Here is an 18,414-nt window from a genome sequence, read left to right as displayed (position 1 = left end):
AATACACGTTTACTTGCTTCACCTCTCTCTTTTCTATGAAGCATTGTGTCAAGTGATAACCCAAGAATGATAACTTGTTTCACTACCTAAAATTGGTTTTCAACAATCATCACTCAAATAGGACAAATTGTGAGTTTTACCAAAACTAAAACTTCAATTATACCGTGTCCAACCATTGCCCATCATTAGAACATGTAGCACAAATAGAACACTACTAGTCATGAAACAAAGTGCATACGACCACTATTTTTAGAATCTATGTCTTAGCCAAAGACAAACGGACCTTCCTATCCACAATTTTACAAATTGAATTCTCGCCCCAAACATTCCCTTGTGATAATTAGACTTGTTTGACAATCACCATAAGCATAGGTCAAGTTGTGTAGCTTTTAGCAAAACTGAAGGTGCTTCTCATTCTCACTTAACTCATGGAACGACTGCCCATCATAAGAACATGTAGCACAAATGGAACACTTGTCATAAAAACAAGTGCATACAACCATTAAAGTCTACATCTTGGCCAGAGGCACAAATGAATCTTCCTCTCCACAAAACTACAGGTTGAATTCTCACCCCAAACCTTCCCTCACAAGACATACAAATAGGTGCTATGACAAAACCTCAAATCAACAGCATGGTCGAAATTCCAAATTGTGAAGTACTTTGATAACCCTCCAAATATCAAAGTACTCCCAGTACATTACAAGCTAAAGCTTTGTTTAACTGCTCGTATCGGTTACTTCCATGCCAAGTAAACATTTTTTCCTCTTCCACCTCTCCTCGGCACAGCTTCAGCACAGCCAACTGGTGGTTGAGTTCATTCAAACAGCTCAGCAGCAACCCAGCCCACCATGGATACAAAGCTTCTGTCAGGAGTTCAGGTCAATGTGCAAAACTTCGGAAGTCCCCCACATCAGCAGAGTTGCCCAGCTGCCATCACTTTTCTTTTAGAGAAATTAAATATACAGAGTACAATGCTGAGAAACTGCTCTTCAAATCCTTTCTTTGGGAGGATGGTGGAGAATGTTAACAATGGTAAAATACATGGGTTAAATCCCAGGCCCTCATTTATTCGTGTAAGAATCGGCAGCTTGTAATGGAGTTTACCGTGCATTGTAAACTACAGAGAAGGGCACTTGAGTTGAAAATATTCAAAAACCCATTACTTTTGAGCAGATAATTCACCTGCTTTAATTTCTGTTTCCAGAACCCGCAACAAACTACACAGCCTACTCTTGAGGAATCTCAGGTAAACCAGGGCCAAAAATATCTGGACAGGAAGCCCAAGCACTCTTGCTCCTTGACTCCCAATAGCCACCTGTATATTGGTATGTATTTGAACCCTTCTCTTTCCGAAACCATAGAGGTTGCCAGCCCCTCTCTTGCAATTTTCGAGCCTGCAAAAATGTGGGAGAATGTAAATATAAAAACAACTCAAATTTCCTGACCTCTTACATCACCACACACCTGCCCCCAAGAAGTAATATAACTATTCCCATCTGTTCATTTCAAATTGCCTTCTCATAAGCTTTTCAGTATTAATGTTTCCATAATGCTTTAAACACCACAGCAATATTGAGAAATACTTCAATGCTAATGGCATAAAATGACAATGGCACTCAAAACCCATTCGAATCAAAAAAATGTGTGTTTCTCTCTCTCTCTCTCTCTCTCTCTCTCTCTCTCTCTCTCTCTCTCTCTCCCCCCCCCGCCGCTAAACCATCACCTTTGTACATTTTCTTTAATTTACCATAAAATAAGTGGTTTCAAAAAATGTCTCTCTGTGTCTGCCACTAAATCATGACCTTTGTACATTTTCTTTAAGTTACCATACAATAATAATTTGTTTCACCTAAAAAATGTCTGCACATGTGAATGCATGCATATTTGTCTTTTTGTGTGAGCATACAGTTCAACTCAAAAGAAGAGTAAATATTTTGGAATCTGTCAGTGCAACTCAGAGATCTGGGCTGGATTAGTCCAATTAGATCATAGGGGAGTGGTAGCAACTATGGGTCCAAACATTTTGGAGGTCGAACTGGGCATGTTTTGTTACAACTCCCTTCCAAAAAGGACCCAAGATGGGGTGGATTACCAAATGGACTTTTCGATGCATATGCAGAGGATCTAAAGCCCCCACTCACTGTCATGTGTCAATAGGTGTGGAGATCATAGTCAAAAGTTATGGCCGGGACAGGCCCCTTGTATGCTGGGATGCCATTCCCATGACGTTTTCATAGTGGGACAAATCACAGCCTCTTGGGACTGAATTTGGCTGAGATCTCTTGAGGGAGGCTGTGAATTGACTGAGAGAGTGGAGAGGAAGCTGGAGAGAGAAATTCCAGTGTTTCATCACCAACATTGGCTGAAATTTAAGATTGCCCTGCTGTGAATGGCTGATTGACTGCAGTCCACCATCAACAAGAGCCCCACATGCAGTCACCTGCCCTTGTCGGCCCCAAACTTGCTGTCATCTGCCTGTAGACAGCCTACAAGGGCTGTCACTTGCCTCCAATACCCTCCTAATCAGCTCAAGGCAGCAATTTGGTGGCCTCCAATGGCTAGGCTGATCACCAATGGCTCGAAAATTGCAGTAACAGCTCTCTCTCTCTCTTCCTCTCCCAACCTCCACAATGTGTGAATGAGGCTCTAGTATGACCAAGAAAATACAACGGGTCTATATGGCTGATAGAGGAGCCAAAAAATTTTGAAGCGTGCCAAGAAAGTGAATCCTGTCAAGGGAGAATATTTGCCAATTCAATCGTATCAAGCTGCCAATGAAAAGGCCTCTCAAACAAACTATAACTCTGAACTCTCAAGAAGAATCGAAAATGAATGCATTCCACATAGTCCATAAGTGCCAATAACTCCAAAAGCATAAAAAGTGAAAAAGCGCTTTCATATCGGCCTACACACAAGATCCAAGCATTGATAGCCCTATCACCTTGAGACCAAATGGCAGACAGCAACGACCAAACTTTCCTCTCCATCATTGGACAAGAAAAACCAATGATGGGAAGTTTCCACAAATGTCGTACAAAAGAAACAACCACCATTCGAAATATGAGCTTTGGGGAGTGCAGAGGCAAGAGGAAGAGCACCAACCAACATTCGCTAGATGAAGACCATCAATCATCTAATCTTGCCAAGGGGTATCTTGGTTCAAAGGGGGAAAAGGTTGCCTGGTGCATTAGGAGGTTGAAATACAATCCCATAAATGACAATAGGCTCTAGAGACACGAAAGAAGCACTGAACCGATCCGAAAGACATAACAGCTGCAATAGCAAGCAAAAGAGCATCACCAACAATGATCAGTCCCAAACACACCATTCTATTCAGCATCGACCTCTATTCCTCTTTGCCTCCCATGAGAAGAGTTTCAAAACAGCCAACCATTCAGCCCTTAAGGAGTTTGCGAGGTTGCAATCCAGGGGTGGGTGCCAAGATGATTCAGCATGCACCAATTTCCAAGAATGGACCAAATGATTCAAAACATGGAAGATTTAAGATGAACAAGCTGTTCAGCACTAACTACATGCCACCATGAAGCAACAATGCTGTTGTTCCCATGCTTAGTACCCCGGTCTTCAAGGAAAAAGCTGGCAATCAAAGACCAAGGCTACCAGCCCTCACACAAAGCTTGGAACAATGAACATCAAAGGGCAATCATATGTCTCCAAATCCAAAACAGATCCTTGTCCCATTCGTTTTGGGGTACAAATATGGTGCCAAGAGATCCAAGATATGCACATTCATGTCTTCCAAAGCAAAAACCAAATGGGCTGAGTCATATCCCATAGATAAGACTTCGATCAAGGGAGCAATGATAAGTAATTTGAAACCATTGGTACCATGATTGTCTAAACTATTTTCAATCTTACATGGAAAGGCTGGGCTTCTTAATGATTTCCAATGTATGAACTTATCCATAATGCATGTGGAGATCCACTCCATCAACATTTTAGGCAAGATATGCACCCCCAAAGGATATTCCAAGTGCCCTAAAACAATGCCGTTGGGTACAACCTCCCTTGCCAAACCAAGGCCTGAAGACACTTTCAATGCAACTGATAAGGGTTGATTTAGAGGCAACAAGAAGAATCTAAACAAATGGTGATAGTAAGTCCACACATTCTTGGACCAATTGAATCATCAATCATTTCCCACTTTATGCAATGAGCATAATCTACCCCCATTTGCACATTCAAGATATGATGCAAAGTGTTCCTCCCTTTGATCAATCCATATTACGCACAGTGAATAAGCTCTAGAAGGTACTCGTGCAATCTATTAGCCAAAACTTTGGTAAAAATTATTGTACACGGCACTCATCAAGGAAATCAATCTCCATCGCTTCAAAGCCGACAGGGATAGCACGATGGGGTTCAATAATAATGACACCCTCCTTCCAAGAGCATAGCATATCTATCCTATCATCCAAACCTACCAGCATAAAGCTATCAAAGGTGCAACTAATTGAGTTGTATAGGTCCCCAAAAACTCATTAGTAATACCATCCCATCCTAGACTCTTTTATCTTTAGGTAAATACAACAAAACTTCCATCACTTCATCTTGTGTTATATCCACATCCAACAAGTCAGTAACATCCAGCAAAACTTGATCTTTAACTTGATCACAAAAGAACTAATGGGCTGCCAAGATTGTGTCTCAATTTCTACACATATACACAATTGCTTGAGGATCAGTGTAACCATTTCACCTATTGAATCGCTCAACCTGACCACATTTTCCCGTGCTTCCTTACAAATTTTATGTGACACACAATTATTATCTTGCAATCCCTCTAATAGTGCAATGAGTTTAGCCTGTCGATAAGATATCTTTTGAAAAGTATCAACAAGCTGGACAATCTCGCAAATATAGAGAGCAACAAAGTATCTCACGTGAGTCCATTAGAAGAGAGAGCGCCAAGACTAGGAGTTGCTCAATGGCCAGCAATCCTTGTCCACAGAGGATAGCATGATGTATTCCATATTTCTTGGCAACCATTTGTACATTACACACCAACGAATCAAGAGAGCCTACCCCTTGAGATGGAAGATCCAATGAGAATTGATGTATGAACTATTGCACATAGTTATTACATACCAAAGAAATGAGTTACACCAAAGATAAGTGGTCAAAAGGCACATTGCATTGCAAAACTCGAATGTCCAAGACATTTGGTAAGAAAGAATCATCATGCATTACATAGATCCAATACAAATGGCTCCAACTTTCCAAGTATTGCACCAAATGAAAGGTATAGCCATGGTCAAGGGAGGATAACCAAGACCATACATCTAATTTCAACACCATTGATGTAAAAGCATTCAAATATTGGCATCCAAGCCCATCCATCAGTCCATGCCTAGAGGTCGAATGAAATGGATCAACATATACTATTAAAATCACCCATGGTAAGTTGAAGTCTTCCAAGAGAAGCACATGATCGCAACTACCGCCATAATTCACAATGATCAAAAACATCATTGAGAGCATATACGCCTACTAGCCGTACTATTTTCCCGTCACAAGTAATCTCAACAACCATGAATTTACCAACACATCTCTCTTTATCAAAACCAGCTGAAATGTTTCCGGACAATTAACAGCACATTCAAGTGGGTTTCTAGAGAAACACTAGTATAGAAAAGCTTAAAGCCATGACAATGTAGGATTCTCCCCACTTCTTTGTGACTCTTATGCTCCATCACATACTCCAACCATTAGAATGCAAAATCTGCAACATTGCATGTTGTTTGCTATGAGAGCACATACCATAATATTCCCCGTAGCCAGCTTCATGATGAGTTGTAAAGAAATCAAGTTCGAAGCTGAATTTGCCTCTCTACAGCTTTATTTGGCTAGAACAACAAGAATCCCCTCGTTCAAAAAGTCATCCAAGACAACGAAAGCATTCATTCCTACCAACAATGAGCATCATCAAATAAGAATGAAAGTAGTTATTTCCCTTTGTCTATATTTTCCCCCACAAGATACGTATCTACATACATATGCAAGACCATACTATCACAAGGACGTGAAATTTTATTACTTTGCTTAGCATTTGATTAAAAGTTAATCAAATGTGCTAATGTGACTTACACATGTGAGGAACAAGTCAATTATTTCACAGTGTGGGACCTAGGACCTTGAGATATCAGTTGGTGCCAAAGGCAAAAGTTGTAATAAGTTATGTCTGACATGTGCTAGATGGTAATCGATGTCAGATTTTGGCCTAGATCAATCTATTGGCCACTAATGTCAGTGTTGACATTAGAGACTAGGTATTAACTAACTAAATAATGCCAATCTAAGGGTTTGTAACTACTCAAGGATACTTTGAAAGACAAATTGGTCTAGTCAATTTAATTATTGGCTGGTGAAATTAATTTTTTAAGCACTAAAATAATTATTAAATTAATTTTCAAAACTAATATTTTAAAATTTAATTTAATAAGCTGAATAATGCTGAAAATGAGATTAGAAGGCTGCCACTTGGCAAAACTTGTCCATGCAAGTGAAAAAAACGTTTTTAGGGGCTGGTGGAGTCTATTCTAACCATTGTGAGAGAGAAAGTTGCTAGAGAGCAAGGCGAGGCTGCTAATGTGATTTGCAGCCACCAACAATCAGTCCTACAACATGTGACAGCAATTTGGAGCCCTCCGAGAGCAAATGACAACAGCCCAAGGTCCTTTTGATGGAGGTGACAACATACAAGAGGGGGCAGCAATCTTTCTAATGGTCCTAAGCTGTAGGTGACAACTTCCATGGCTATTTGAGTAGGGCAACAACAGTTTTTAAGCATTTCTCACAATGAAACTCCAAAATTTCTCTCTACAGCATTCTCTCTCATCCCTCAACCATCTCTTAAGTTATCTCAACATTTTTCAATAGTCCGAGCCATCAGAGGAAGAGATTTCAATCAATCTCTACTATAAACCCTAATTTACAGCAAAAATTAGATTTTGACAACCGCCTCGAGATGCACGCTCAAAATTGAGGGGCTAAGACTTGAATTCCAACAACTAAAATTGAGAAATTTCAAGGAGATTCAATAGGCCAGCCAGCCAATATCAGATTTGGGACTGAATTTGTCTTTCAAGGAGCAGGGTTTGCTGGTCAGTTTAGACAATAAGAGGCTCTTGGATTAACAGAGGAGATCAAAGGATCTCAATTATACTCCATCCATTTGCAATAAAATATAAATAAATACCACAAGGGGCGCCAATTTTAGGGCCAACACAATGTCCATTGTCCAAGATTAAAATAGTAATATTTGCATTTTCAGTTTACGTGAATTTTATGCCTGTTGTATTTAGTCTTAAATCAAGTTATTTACCACCCTATCCAAGAAGGAAGATTGATTTCATCATATCATCCTATTGTATAGCAAAAACATCATTCCCATGCCGAGGCTCTTCTCGCTTTTTGGAATATTCTACCATAAAATGACCTAATTGAGCACAAGCTAAGCAATATTCCGCAAAAGCTCCCCATTTGAGACAGAAGCGTAGGGGGATACATACTGAGAAAATTCACATGCAACCAAGTAGGACACTTCTACAAAGTATCCCAGAGCATACACCTATTTCTGGTGGCTACTGGAGTAACGAGAGAAATTGATACTTTGCCAATCTTAGCCATAGCATTTGATGAAAAAAGGCCAATATACAATCAGACAACCCTCCACTTCCACCCAAACTAGACATTCTTCCTTAAGTAGTTTTGTAAAATCCACCATCAACCTCCATGAAACAAGATGCACCAACTTGCAATCATAAAACCATGGCAGCTTGCCTAAGAGCACATCATGGTAACAAGGGAATTTGTGCATGACATCATAACACCCCCTTAGGCCCACAAAAATGTCCTTGACACAATCCTCTTGCACAACAGCCAACAACCATGATTATTCACAAGACATCACAAAAATTCTAGCAATAAAAAGCACGATAACTCCTATTTCATAAAAGGAGAAAAATGAGTAAGACACCTTCGTACCCACACTTGTATTAAGAACATCATTCTTATCAAAGTCCGAAAATTTATTCTAATTATGTTGCACATACTCCCCAAGTAATGTATTTGCAAAATCCAAAAGATGCTTCTAATCCAAGTTCTAAGACTCATTTGACTACCTAACCACTTGAGCATAGGGTAATGTCTGACTAGTTGCTTAAGCATAAGGCAATATCACATTTAGCCCACTCACAATGGTATCCTTGACATATTTGGACACCTTAACAATTGGTTCAAGATGTTCAAGACAATCCTCTCAATCTACACAATCTCAAGCTACACAACCAACTACAAAACCATGGACACTAACAAGAATGCTAAAGAAATAACAACAATTTGATGAGTGAACGAATGATTATAAATGAATGAATCAAGGGAATATGATACAAATGGAGCTCAAGAGGCAAGATGTCCAACAATCCCTGTCTCTCATAGGAGCAAACTAAGGGAGAGTGTTGGACAATGTCATCATCCAAGAACAAATCCCAAGAGCAAATTGGATCCAATTCAAGCTAAGGGTGATGCCATGCAGCAAACATTGGCTAGTCAACGAAGTCTATGACTGAAAATATGATGTAGAGGACTCAGAACAGCAGAGCAGCAAGCTGAATGTCAAAACATAGATTAATTTTGCAACTTGTTATCATGAAACTAGATCTAATCTTGTTTCTTTCATCCATGCATTGTACAACATTAAGGTCATCTCTTTGAGAACTATAGGGATAAAAATTACACAGATAATGTACTTTTCAATTTCCATTTCTTACATTGTTCTAACAATACTAAAAAAAATTTGCAAGGAAAGAAAGCCTTCAAGGCTAGTAGATTTCTCCAACATTAGACCTTAATCAAAATACAAAACCTAACAAGCAAATACAAGAGAAACCAGAACCTACATACCAGCTAATTTACAAGTCTAAGGATCCCAAGAATAACCTAGAAATCCTAAGTATTTAGCCAAATGGTACATAATGACTAAACCAATCAAATAAGCCATTAGGCACCAATTATGGGGGAGATCTAGAATCCACCAAAACCACTCACAACATTGTGATGAACATGGATACCCACCCCTTCTCAACCTCCAGGGAATTTTACTATGACCACCAAATGAGGCTGAGGCTGGTTTTGGGATGGGCAATGGATTTAACTTAGGTGTGGGTAAATTACATTTAGCTATGGACTATTTGGTTTTGGGCGTGATTCTAAGACCCTTGGCCTATAAGCGACAATTGTCGTCTACATGGTCAAGTTCATGCAAATGTACAATACCTATTCTTTTGGGCAAGTGATGCTAAAGAGATCTTAGTTTTATTTGAGCTTTGCCACTCCCTTTGTCCTTCAATGAAGGAGGCAGACCGTCAGCAAAGGATCTTGATTCATATTTAGGATCAACCGAGAATGGTGGGATTGTGTCTAAGAGTCTTAAGTGTTTCCTTCACACTTCGTGTTTCCTTCAAAGGACATGATTCATTTACAAAAGAGGGATCCTTGCTTTTTGACAACCGGGGAGGGTGGTACAATGTATTGGAGAGAAATTCCCCATACGACTACATCAAAGGACAGAGTGCGACTCACTTGCTAGTATATGGGAGGTGCATGGCACGTGATTGGCATTTCCAACAATAATGTACTAAATGCAAAGTGGCAAGAAAAGCTAATGATGGCCTAGAATCTAAATGTGGATTGTAGACAAGATAACATTGGATACCCCATGGTGGATCTAAATGAAGACTCTCACTAACTTGTCCTCAACAATCAACACATGAAATATAGCATTGTTGCCAACCATGGCCATTGACTGCACTTGGTGCAAAAGTTGCCTGTATGGAGAAAAGTATGCACAAAATCAATCTATGCTATATACCATATCACAAAGTAGACTATAAAATGTCTTATCTGCAAAAATGTGAATATTGTTGGAATTTCTGCATGAAAGGACAAAATGGCCTGATTAGTATTGGTAGTAGTGAAAATGGAGCTTGAAATGTCCCCCTAATCAAAATTCTATCAATACTTAAGCCCTACAAGCTTTTATCCACAGTGTTAGTCAATTTACAAATACTCGTCCAATCTCGTCTCACTTGGAGGAGACAAAGCAAAGGGTACTAGTACTGACAACTCTGTCCAAGCAGCCAAAGCCCACTCTAATACCCAAAGTTGGATTTCTAATTGCAAGAATTTTGGCAATTTGAAGAAAGAAGCTTGAGAGCACACAACATGAGAAATGTCAATGTAAAAGATTCACAACACTTAATTTTGCCTAACGTGAATAGCCATATACAAAGCCACAAGGGGGGAAAAACCTCCAAGTAAGGGAAAAAAGTGCCCAAGCTGCCCTAAGTGCATTCACACACACCACTACTAAAAATATGGTAACAAATTTTGAGATTGGCTGTTGTACAAACACTTTATTAAAGTTTTGGCTACAAATTTGGTTGACCCCATTAGGGCAAGTGCAGCACCCAAGAGTTTCTTGGATCAGATGTCTAGTTGTATATAAGAGAGACGTTTATGTGCTGGAAATCTCAAGGCTGGCTGCTGCATCTCAACAGAGTGTTGGTCAAACTAGCCAAAGGGCCAATTTTAGATCGAATTATTTCTTATGGGTGGAGGAAGATGCAATATGGAAGGAAAATCTCAAAAGTTGCACGGCAAGAAGATGCAATATGGAATGGAAAGAAGTTGCATGAGGGTAAGTTGCATATTTGATCTTAATCAACATAGAGGTAGCTTATGTCCTACTTCAGAACATGAATTCAAATAATGCATATCATGGAAAATGAGAGATGATTTGATGATGCATGAAGAAAACTACACTTACCATCCGTTGCTTTTCTTCCAATCGCAGTTTTTCTGCATAAGCTTCATCATATTCACCATTCTCCAAATGCCGTTGATCTGGTCTCAATCTTGAATCCGTGGGTGGTAGTTTATCCTGCAATATCATCAACAATATTGCCATCAAACAGGACAGAATACAGTAAAACATCAAAGAAGCACCTAAAGTTCAGGATCAAATATTCTCGCAAATGGCTATGGTCAAATACAGGTGTTCAGCAATGAAATAACAGAGATTTGAACTCTCTTCTCACAGCTGGTGGACATCCTACCTTCAAGCCAGGGGTGAGTTCATTTAATGTCATTGCAAAAGATGTTAAATTATAGCGTGTTGGAAACTTTGCTGCCTTATTGCGCTCCCAAAGTAAAATAGCCTCTGACATAGGATCATATCCTTTTGGTCGTGAGGCTAAGTCTCCATCAACAAAGTACATGCTTTCATCCCATTTTCCTAGAAGGGATGCTAGCTTTTGTCCACTTTTGTCATGCACAAACCCTTGAACCTGTACAGTAGAACAATAAGCTTAGAGTTGCTTCTTTTATTGCTAGAAATTAATGTTTTCACTTCTTTTCTTGTACAAATGACCTACTCCAACTAAGGTGACAATGCATGCAACAATTTAGTATGGACATCAGTCAGAAGTAAAAAGCAATTACTTGATGGGGATTGCGATCTATTATAGACTGCTCTTTGAACTTCAATCGACATGAAAGCTCTCGATTCCCTTGGATTCGCATGGTTCCATAATGATCACAGTAAAGCTTGCCCAAAATCAGATTATAGATTGATGTTGTGACCTAAGATCAATAACATAGAGATTTAGATAAATTATAGTTTAGAGATTAAAATAAATCATTAGTTTCAGAGAAAGAAAGGCTACCATATACAGTGCACCAAGGTGCCTGTTGTTTACATTCTGTAATATGAGTTGCATGCTCAAGTTCACAGGTAAAAGTTGTGAAAAACTTAGCAATGTATTTAAAGTCAGTACGGATTTTAACTAATCTTGAAACAAATTCCACCTTACTCCATTGGAAAACTTCACCATCTTCAAACTCCAAAGTAAGAACGCCCACAGGATCCAACTGAATTGATCGACCCCAAAATTTGCTTTTAACTGTACTATCACCCCAAAACTTCCAGCCATTACCTTCACAATGGCATGCCACAATCATCGGATGATGACTGACCTGCAAACACAATAAACTATTTAGTCCAACCTTAACCATCAACCAGATATACCAAACATACACGCTCCCACTGAGAGGACAAGCCAAGCCTGATCAACTAGCTTCCAAACTATGGGAAGATGCATCCACTCTCTCTATGGTCTTTGTGAGAATGTGCAAGCCCTGCCTCTAGATTTGCCAAAAGAAACCAAACACATACACGCTCCCAGTAAAGTGGACAAGCCAAGCCTGGTCGACGTCTTAAAGATTCCAAACTGTAGGAAGATGCATCCACCCTCTATGGCCTTTGTTGCAAGTGTGCATGCAGAAGCAACAATGCAACTGTGAAAGAAAGAGGGAACACAAAGGGGGAGAGCGCAAAGAACGTAAGACCTAAATCACTGATGAAGAAAACAGGACTGCATACAATGCTGGAGACAACAGACAGGGCCCTTGTATGAGTGAGGATCTGAGGGCAGATGCTTTTTCGGTGAGTGGTGTATCAACATGGCTTCCAAAAGGAGAAGAGTCATAATGCTTCAAAGGAGAGCTTGAAAATAAAATTACAAGTGCACACTAAAAGACAGCAGTGAGAAACATAGAGAGTGGAGGGATTCAATGATGAAGAGTAAAGATGATAAAGAAGATGGCCCTAACCATCTTTGAGGCTATCTTCAGCTGTTGTGCCAAAGACTACAGCAAGGAATTTGTTGAAAAATACAGAGAGCTCTTTTGCAGGGAAAACTATTCATATCATGTGGATGTGGCTCTCAGATCTTACTGTGGGATAGCAGTCCCCTACTAGTCATATCATGTGGATGTGGCTCTTCGCTGAAACTATTTCACAAACACACCGTACTCTTTGGTACTTCCATTTTGTTTGACTTCATCAACTCCATCATGCAAAGTTCATTCTCTCCCATCTTGTTGTCTTAAGTTCAATTTTGGCACTCATTCTTACTTTCATTGATAAAAAGGATTTTCACCATGTGAACACATTTAACAATTAACTGTATTCGTGGAGACACACAGGTGGTTTGGCGCTCGTTCCTACTTTCATCAATAAAAAGGATTTTCACCATATGAACACATTTGACACTTAACTGTATGTGTGGAGACACACTGGTGGTTTCCGTGACTAAATATATCATGCAGTGTATATGATCACATAATTACAGACCTTTTCTGAGAAAAACCGCAAGCCCTTATCAGGAAAATCAGCCTCATATGTTTCACCTAGCAGTGGATTAAAAGGTTTGCAAGTTCGACTTTCTGTGGATGAATACCCAGAGACGGCAAATGCTGCAACATTCAATATCCTCATAAGATGATTACCCTGAAATTCATGCAATAAAAGTTACGTGCTGAGGCTCTGAACAACAGCAATTATATGTCACATTTTTTAAATACTAAATCAGAAAGTGCAGAGACATATAAACAAGTAAAATAGCCATTTCTAATATTTACATAGAACTAAACTTGAAAAAAACTTGCTTGAGAAAACCACTGATTTCATCATTCCTCAAAAACAAAACAACACCATACCCGTTTGCCCCATTCATAAGCCCGATCAAGAAGATAGGAATACTCCAAATCCTCAAAGCACTTCTGCAATGAAGAGATAGGCTCATTAAAATACACTGGAAGGCAAACTCGTGTTAGATCCTTCCCAATGTTGTCCTTGATGAGTGACCACAAACTGACACCTCTTTCTTTCTCCTTTGGTTCAGGCAACCTTTTCCTCCTCCTGACATGAGGATAGTTGAAACCAACAATGTCCATACTGGGATCTCCTCCATTTGCAGCCCTTGGAGAACACAAATCAGATGCATCTTCAGGATCAGAAATACTACCTAGAGAATCTGTCAAGCTGTGCCTTCGATACGATGACACTGAAAGAACTTCAGTAGTGTCAAAAAAGATATCATCATCTTCATCTGAGTCTCCTTCTAGACGATCATGTTTTGTGTTATCATCATCTGAATCAGTTGCAGTCCCCTCTGCCAATTTCAAATGCATTCATGAAACAGCACAAGGGACAGGACATCAGGTACAGAATCTACAGGTATGACACAAAATTTAGGGAATAAATACAGTAATAAGTACATTAAGGTTTGCAATTAAATCTTCTTGGTAACAACATTCATGGCTTGTCACAATATCACTAGACCAAATATCACTAAACATAAACAGAGGTGAGTGCTGAAGTCAGTAGATAACGGTTTTCTTAGAGCCCTCCATGTATGCAAAGATTTTTTGGCCAAGTCAAAGCTAGGTTGAAACACCTTTGACTAGAGTTGAACCGCAAGGTAACAATTTACCCCTCACTTTCAGAGCTCTCTTCAAATACAGTGCTAAAATTTGATACATAAGTTGTAATTTATACGATATGTAGCGGTCCCAAATTTCTACCTTGGGCTATAGTCCAAGACAAAACAGAGATACACAAACACCGTGATCAAATTTTTTAAGATGGTCTGGCAAACGGCAGTCAGAATTAATGTTTCACAACTTTAATCTGGGATACAATCTATCCCATTTACTCACCACAATCCTTCTCATTCCCAAGTCTTCTAGTATCTTCTTCATTTGGCTGCTGGACTTCATCAACAACTGTAGTTTCCAGCTCCACTTTCTCAGCCTGTAAGAAATTACCAAGTTATAAAAAACTTATTCGGAAAAACTAGCCTGGCTTTCAGCTTCACAATTATCCGAGAAAGATAATTTTCCTGGTGGAAATCAATGATCCCTTTTGGTTCCTTTATACAGTGTAGGTGGGTTTTTTTTTTTTTTTTTTTTAAGGGGGGGGGAGGGGTTTTGGTTTGCCGCACGCTTGTTATCATCCATGGCTAATATTATAGCATCTCAAAAGGCCCTATTAATGCAAATTCTTGAAGACAAAGAAAAGAGGTGCAGGAATTTGTTCCTCTGTCCCATGTGCTTTGGGCTTGTGCATTCAAATGAAGTTGACAGATCAAATGGTTCACGATACCTCAAGGATTCTCAGTCTGTCAATCAGGCTGACATGGTTCTGTTGCAAAGCTTTCAGCTGGTCTTGTAGGACCATAAACTGTGACATCATGATATTTTCACAGTCCTTCACAACTTCATCCCTAACACCTTCTTCTAGAAGCCGGGATCTTAATTTATCTGTTGACAAAGTTATCTCTTCAAAGGGTAGCAGGAGACTATTTGCTAGTGGAGCCTTGGGAAACAGGTCCTTGGCAGCTTGAAGAGAATCTAACCAAATTGCACGATCATCCCTTGTCTCTGCCCGCAAATGCAATGTCTTTGTGCCAGTGAAGATGTAAAACTTCTTGTCATCTGATTTGCTTTTTCTTATCGAAGATACCTGACAATGTACATGTATCAAAGCATGTGACAAATTATAGATATAGTTTTTAATGATCAATAACAAACTGTAGGTGATAACTAAGACATGGCATGTCATACTACACAGATGCATCTGAGACACTATTAATTGTTTTCATGGATTTTGCTAGTTATTAATCACACCTTCAGATGAAGTTCTCCTGATATTTTCTGTTGTCGAGTTTCATGGGGTGGTGAATTCCTGCGCTTTTTCAGAAACCTCTGAGATTCATCTCCAACAACTCGCCAGCCTTTTTGCTCTTCACGGTTCACTGTGATCTTGTCTGGCCCGTGCACCTTGTAATAAGATAGAACTCCATCTTGCAACACAAACCAGCGTGGCCTCCAACCTTTTCCAAAGTTGACCCACTTGTCCAAGATCCCAGCCATGTTTGATCCAACAGTGCACGTAATACGGGTGTCCTTTCCAGCGACCCTATTCTCCTTGCTGTCTACAATTTCACCTGAAAACTGCGCTGTCCTGAACGATACCTCAGGAGTGGAACCTTTCAATTTCCCATTCACAGAGCGAATTGGAGACCTGCGATTATTGTGATCAAGACCTATCTCTTGCAGTGTATTAAAGGAAGGAGCACTATGTCTGTGATCTGCCGCAGGGAAGGCGGGAGGAACGCTTCTGCTTGACACAGAGTTCCTGGAAGGTCTGCTTACGTCCGATTCGATGGCCATCTTGTGTGGACCTTCAGCGGGTACAGAAGATCCCTCTCCTTCAAATGGAACAGGTGCAATGCAGCAGAGCGGATGCATTCAACTGGCTACGTAGCATACCAATGCCAAACTTGCTATTGCCTCCGCAGCCCCTCTGCGCAATCAACAGCCTCCGTCTACAAGAAAGGCATGTAACGGCAATGCAACGCTATGCCATTTCACGTAGATCTGCTGGCGGAGCGTGGCCGCAACGTCCGATAACGAAATTTCTGCAGGAAATCCCTAAAGGCGCCACCGCAGCCTGCATCACCACTGCTGGTGCTGCTGCCAGAGCGCTTTGTCTACGGCGGCATAGGGATAACGCGGTTGGGTAGGGGGAGGAAAGGACAAGGAAGACGAAGGATAGAGTGAGAAGGAAGGCATTTAATGGCGTACCTGAGGAGTGGTGATGGACGCCGTGAGGGCGGGTCGTTCTTCTTCTGCACGGCTCGGCTATGGCGCTGGAGAAAGAGACAAGAGGGGGGGGGGGGGGGGGGGGGAGGGGCAGAGGGGGAGAAAGAGTCTAGCGAGTCGTCGGCATTTTAAGATCGCCGATCTCTTTTCATTGGTTGCTGCATTTTAATGCCGGCTCTTTGTTATTTATTATTTAATTTAATTTTCGGGGGCCCTTCCCCTTCCAAATTTCCAATCTCTCTCTCTTTCTCTGAGGGAGAGAGAGAGCGCTCAGTTCTCACAATCGCGATTCGCGATGAAGAAGAAAACGATAAAAATAAGCTTTTTTTCCCAGTTCCTGTCTTTTCTTCTGTTCTTTTATAAATTATAATATATATAATATATAATATCTCGCGCAATTAGCACGGAAACACCCACAACCCCCAACATCTGCCCGACATGTCCGTGTTTAATGTCCGCCACGTGGGCCGTCTCTGCGCCACGTTGGACAGCCTCCAGGTGGCGATGACGTGGCACGAAAATCTTGTTGCTTCCCGGAAGGCTTCTGGGCCCCACCCGACGACTACGTAGGCTGGTAGCCTGGTCCCTATCCACATTTGCCTCTCCTACATCTAACTTGAGCTTTGTAGCAACATAGAACACACCCATTGAAGGTTGTGCCTGACATGGTGATAAGACCTGGAAGGTGTGAATCCAACCTTTGTGTCCATACAAGGTGACCCCAATAGAGCACCGAAGGGCAACAACAATGGCAGGGCCATATAGATCAACAATGACGAGGTCACATGCAATAGAGGGTGATGTAAGAGAGCCTATGACATTGACTTTGTGGATAAAGCTAGTGCCATTAAGGCTCAAGAGAGTGGTGAGATTTTGCTACTAGAGAGATTTCTAGTGCTAGTAGTAATTGCATAGACATCGCCATTCCAGCTAGAGAAGTAGATGACGTTGTCAACACAGTAGAGATAGTTGGAGTGGCGACAATTTCCAAGCTGGCCTTGGAACACCATTTCAGGGACAGCCAGACATCACAACAATATATGTCTCATTGGGTGCATTTCTCTAGTTGTTTGCTAAGCCCCCCACCGTGGTTGATCCACTACAGAGGGAAAGTTTGGATGAGAATGGACACGTGTGTGTGTGTGTGTGTGCGCGCGCGCGCGCGCACAAACACACAAAAATGCAGACTGAGGGGAGCATAAACAAACTTAGAAGGATTGCTCAATATGCAATAGAACAGGGAGAACACGAACATAGATAGAGAGAGAGAGAGAGAGAGAGAGAGAGAGAGAGAGAGAGAGAGAGAGAGAGAGAGAGAGCTTCACAATGATGCCAACCATGCGAAGCAGAGTTAGCAAGCTTGGTCATTGACACCATCCAAGCCAACTAGTTTTTATTAAACTTGAAATCTCCTCCCTAGACTTATGTATTGGTTAATTAGCTAGGCCAACTAGTTTTTATTAACATTAAACATTGGTTTGCCATGTGTGCTTGGAGCCTGATGAGGGCTAGGGTTAATGAAGCCCTCACTTAACTCAGTAAGCACTCGTTCAAAAAGGGTTGCTGACAGAAGTTTGGTGGGGTTTCTCTTGATATGATGAGAATAAGATGCATCATAGGTCCTTGTGCCTGGCAAAGACCCTATACCTATCCACATTGGTGCAAAATAAAAGGAAAATCATTTTGTGTAGAATGCCAGTACCCCTCCCTATCTCGTATTTTCCATTTTTGCAATGGATTTTATGTGGGAATGTCCTCTTCTAAAGAAAGTGCACACATTGATGAGTGGTGCACTTTCATTGGAGCCTTTTTCAAGCAAGATTCTTTGAAGAACTCCCATGTTATTTGACAACAATGGCCAACTTTGACAACTATTCTAGT

General features: G+C 40.6%; 1 protein-coding gene across 2 annotated transcripts; it reads right to left on the bottom strand.

Moving 5' to 3' along the window:
- Positions 1–324: 324 nt before the first annotated feature.
- LOC148015247 (oxysterol-binding protein-related protein 1A-like) lies at positions 325–16,597 on the bottom strand. 2 transcript variants are annotated; one of them, XM_087665894.1, is made up of 11 exons: positions 15,556–16,597; positions 15,032–15,391; positions 14,587–14,680; positions 13,585–14,039; positions 13,220–13,375; positions 11,893–12,060; positions 11,527–11,667; positions 11,142–11,372; positions 10,853–10,966; positions 1,186–1,397; positions 325–930 (listed from the first exon to the last, which is right to left on the bottom strand). In XM_087665894.1, the coding sequence occupies exons 1-10, from the start codon at positions 16,177–16,179 to the stop codon at positions 1,230–1,232; spliced, it is 2,511 nt and encodes an 836-aa protein (XP_087522020.1). In that variant the 5' UTR covers positions 16,180–16,597; the 3' UTR covers positions 325–930; positions 1,186–1,229. The 2 variants fall into 2 exon arrangements, with proteins under 2 accessions (XP_087522020.1, XP_087522019.1); XM_087665893.1 differs by having other exon boundaries at positions 327–1,397.
- Positions 16,598–18,414: the final 1,817 nt, after the last annotated feature.

Source organism: Lygodium microphyllum, chromosome 24 (assembly GCF_053477565.2).
Source record: "Lygodium microphyllum isolate KBCC chromosome 24, Lygodium_microphyllum_v1.1.10, whole genome shotgun sequence".
Classification (NCBI taxonomy): Eukaryota; Viridiplantae; Streptophyta; class Polypodiopsida; order Schizaeales; family Lygodiaceae; genus Lygodium; species Lygodium microphyllum.
Note: the sequence above shows the minus strand (reverse complement) of the source record. Positions and strands in the feature narration are given on the sequence as shown.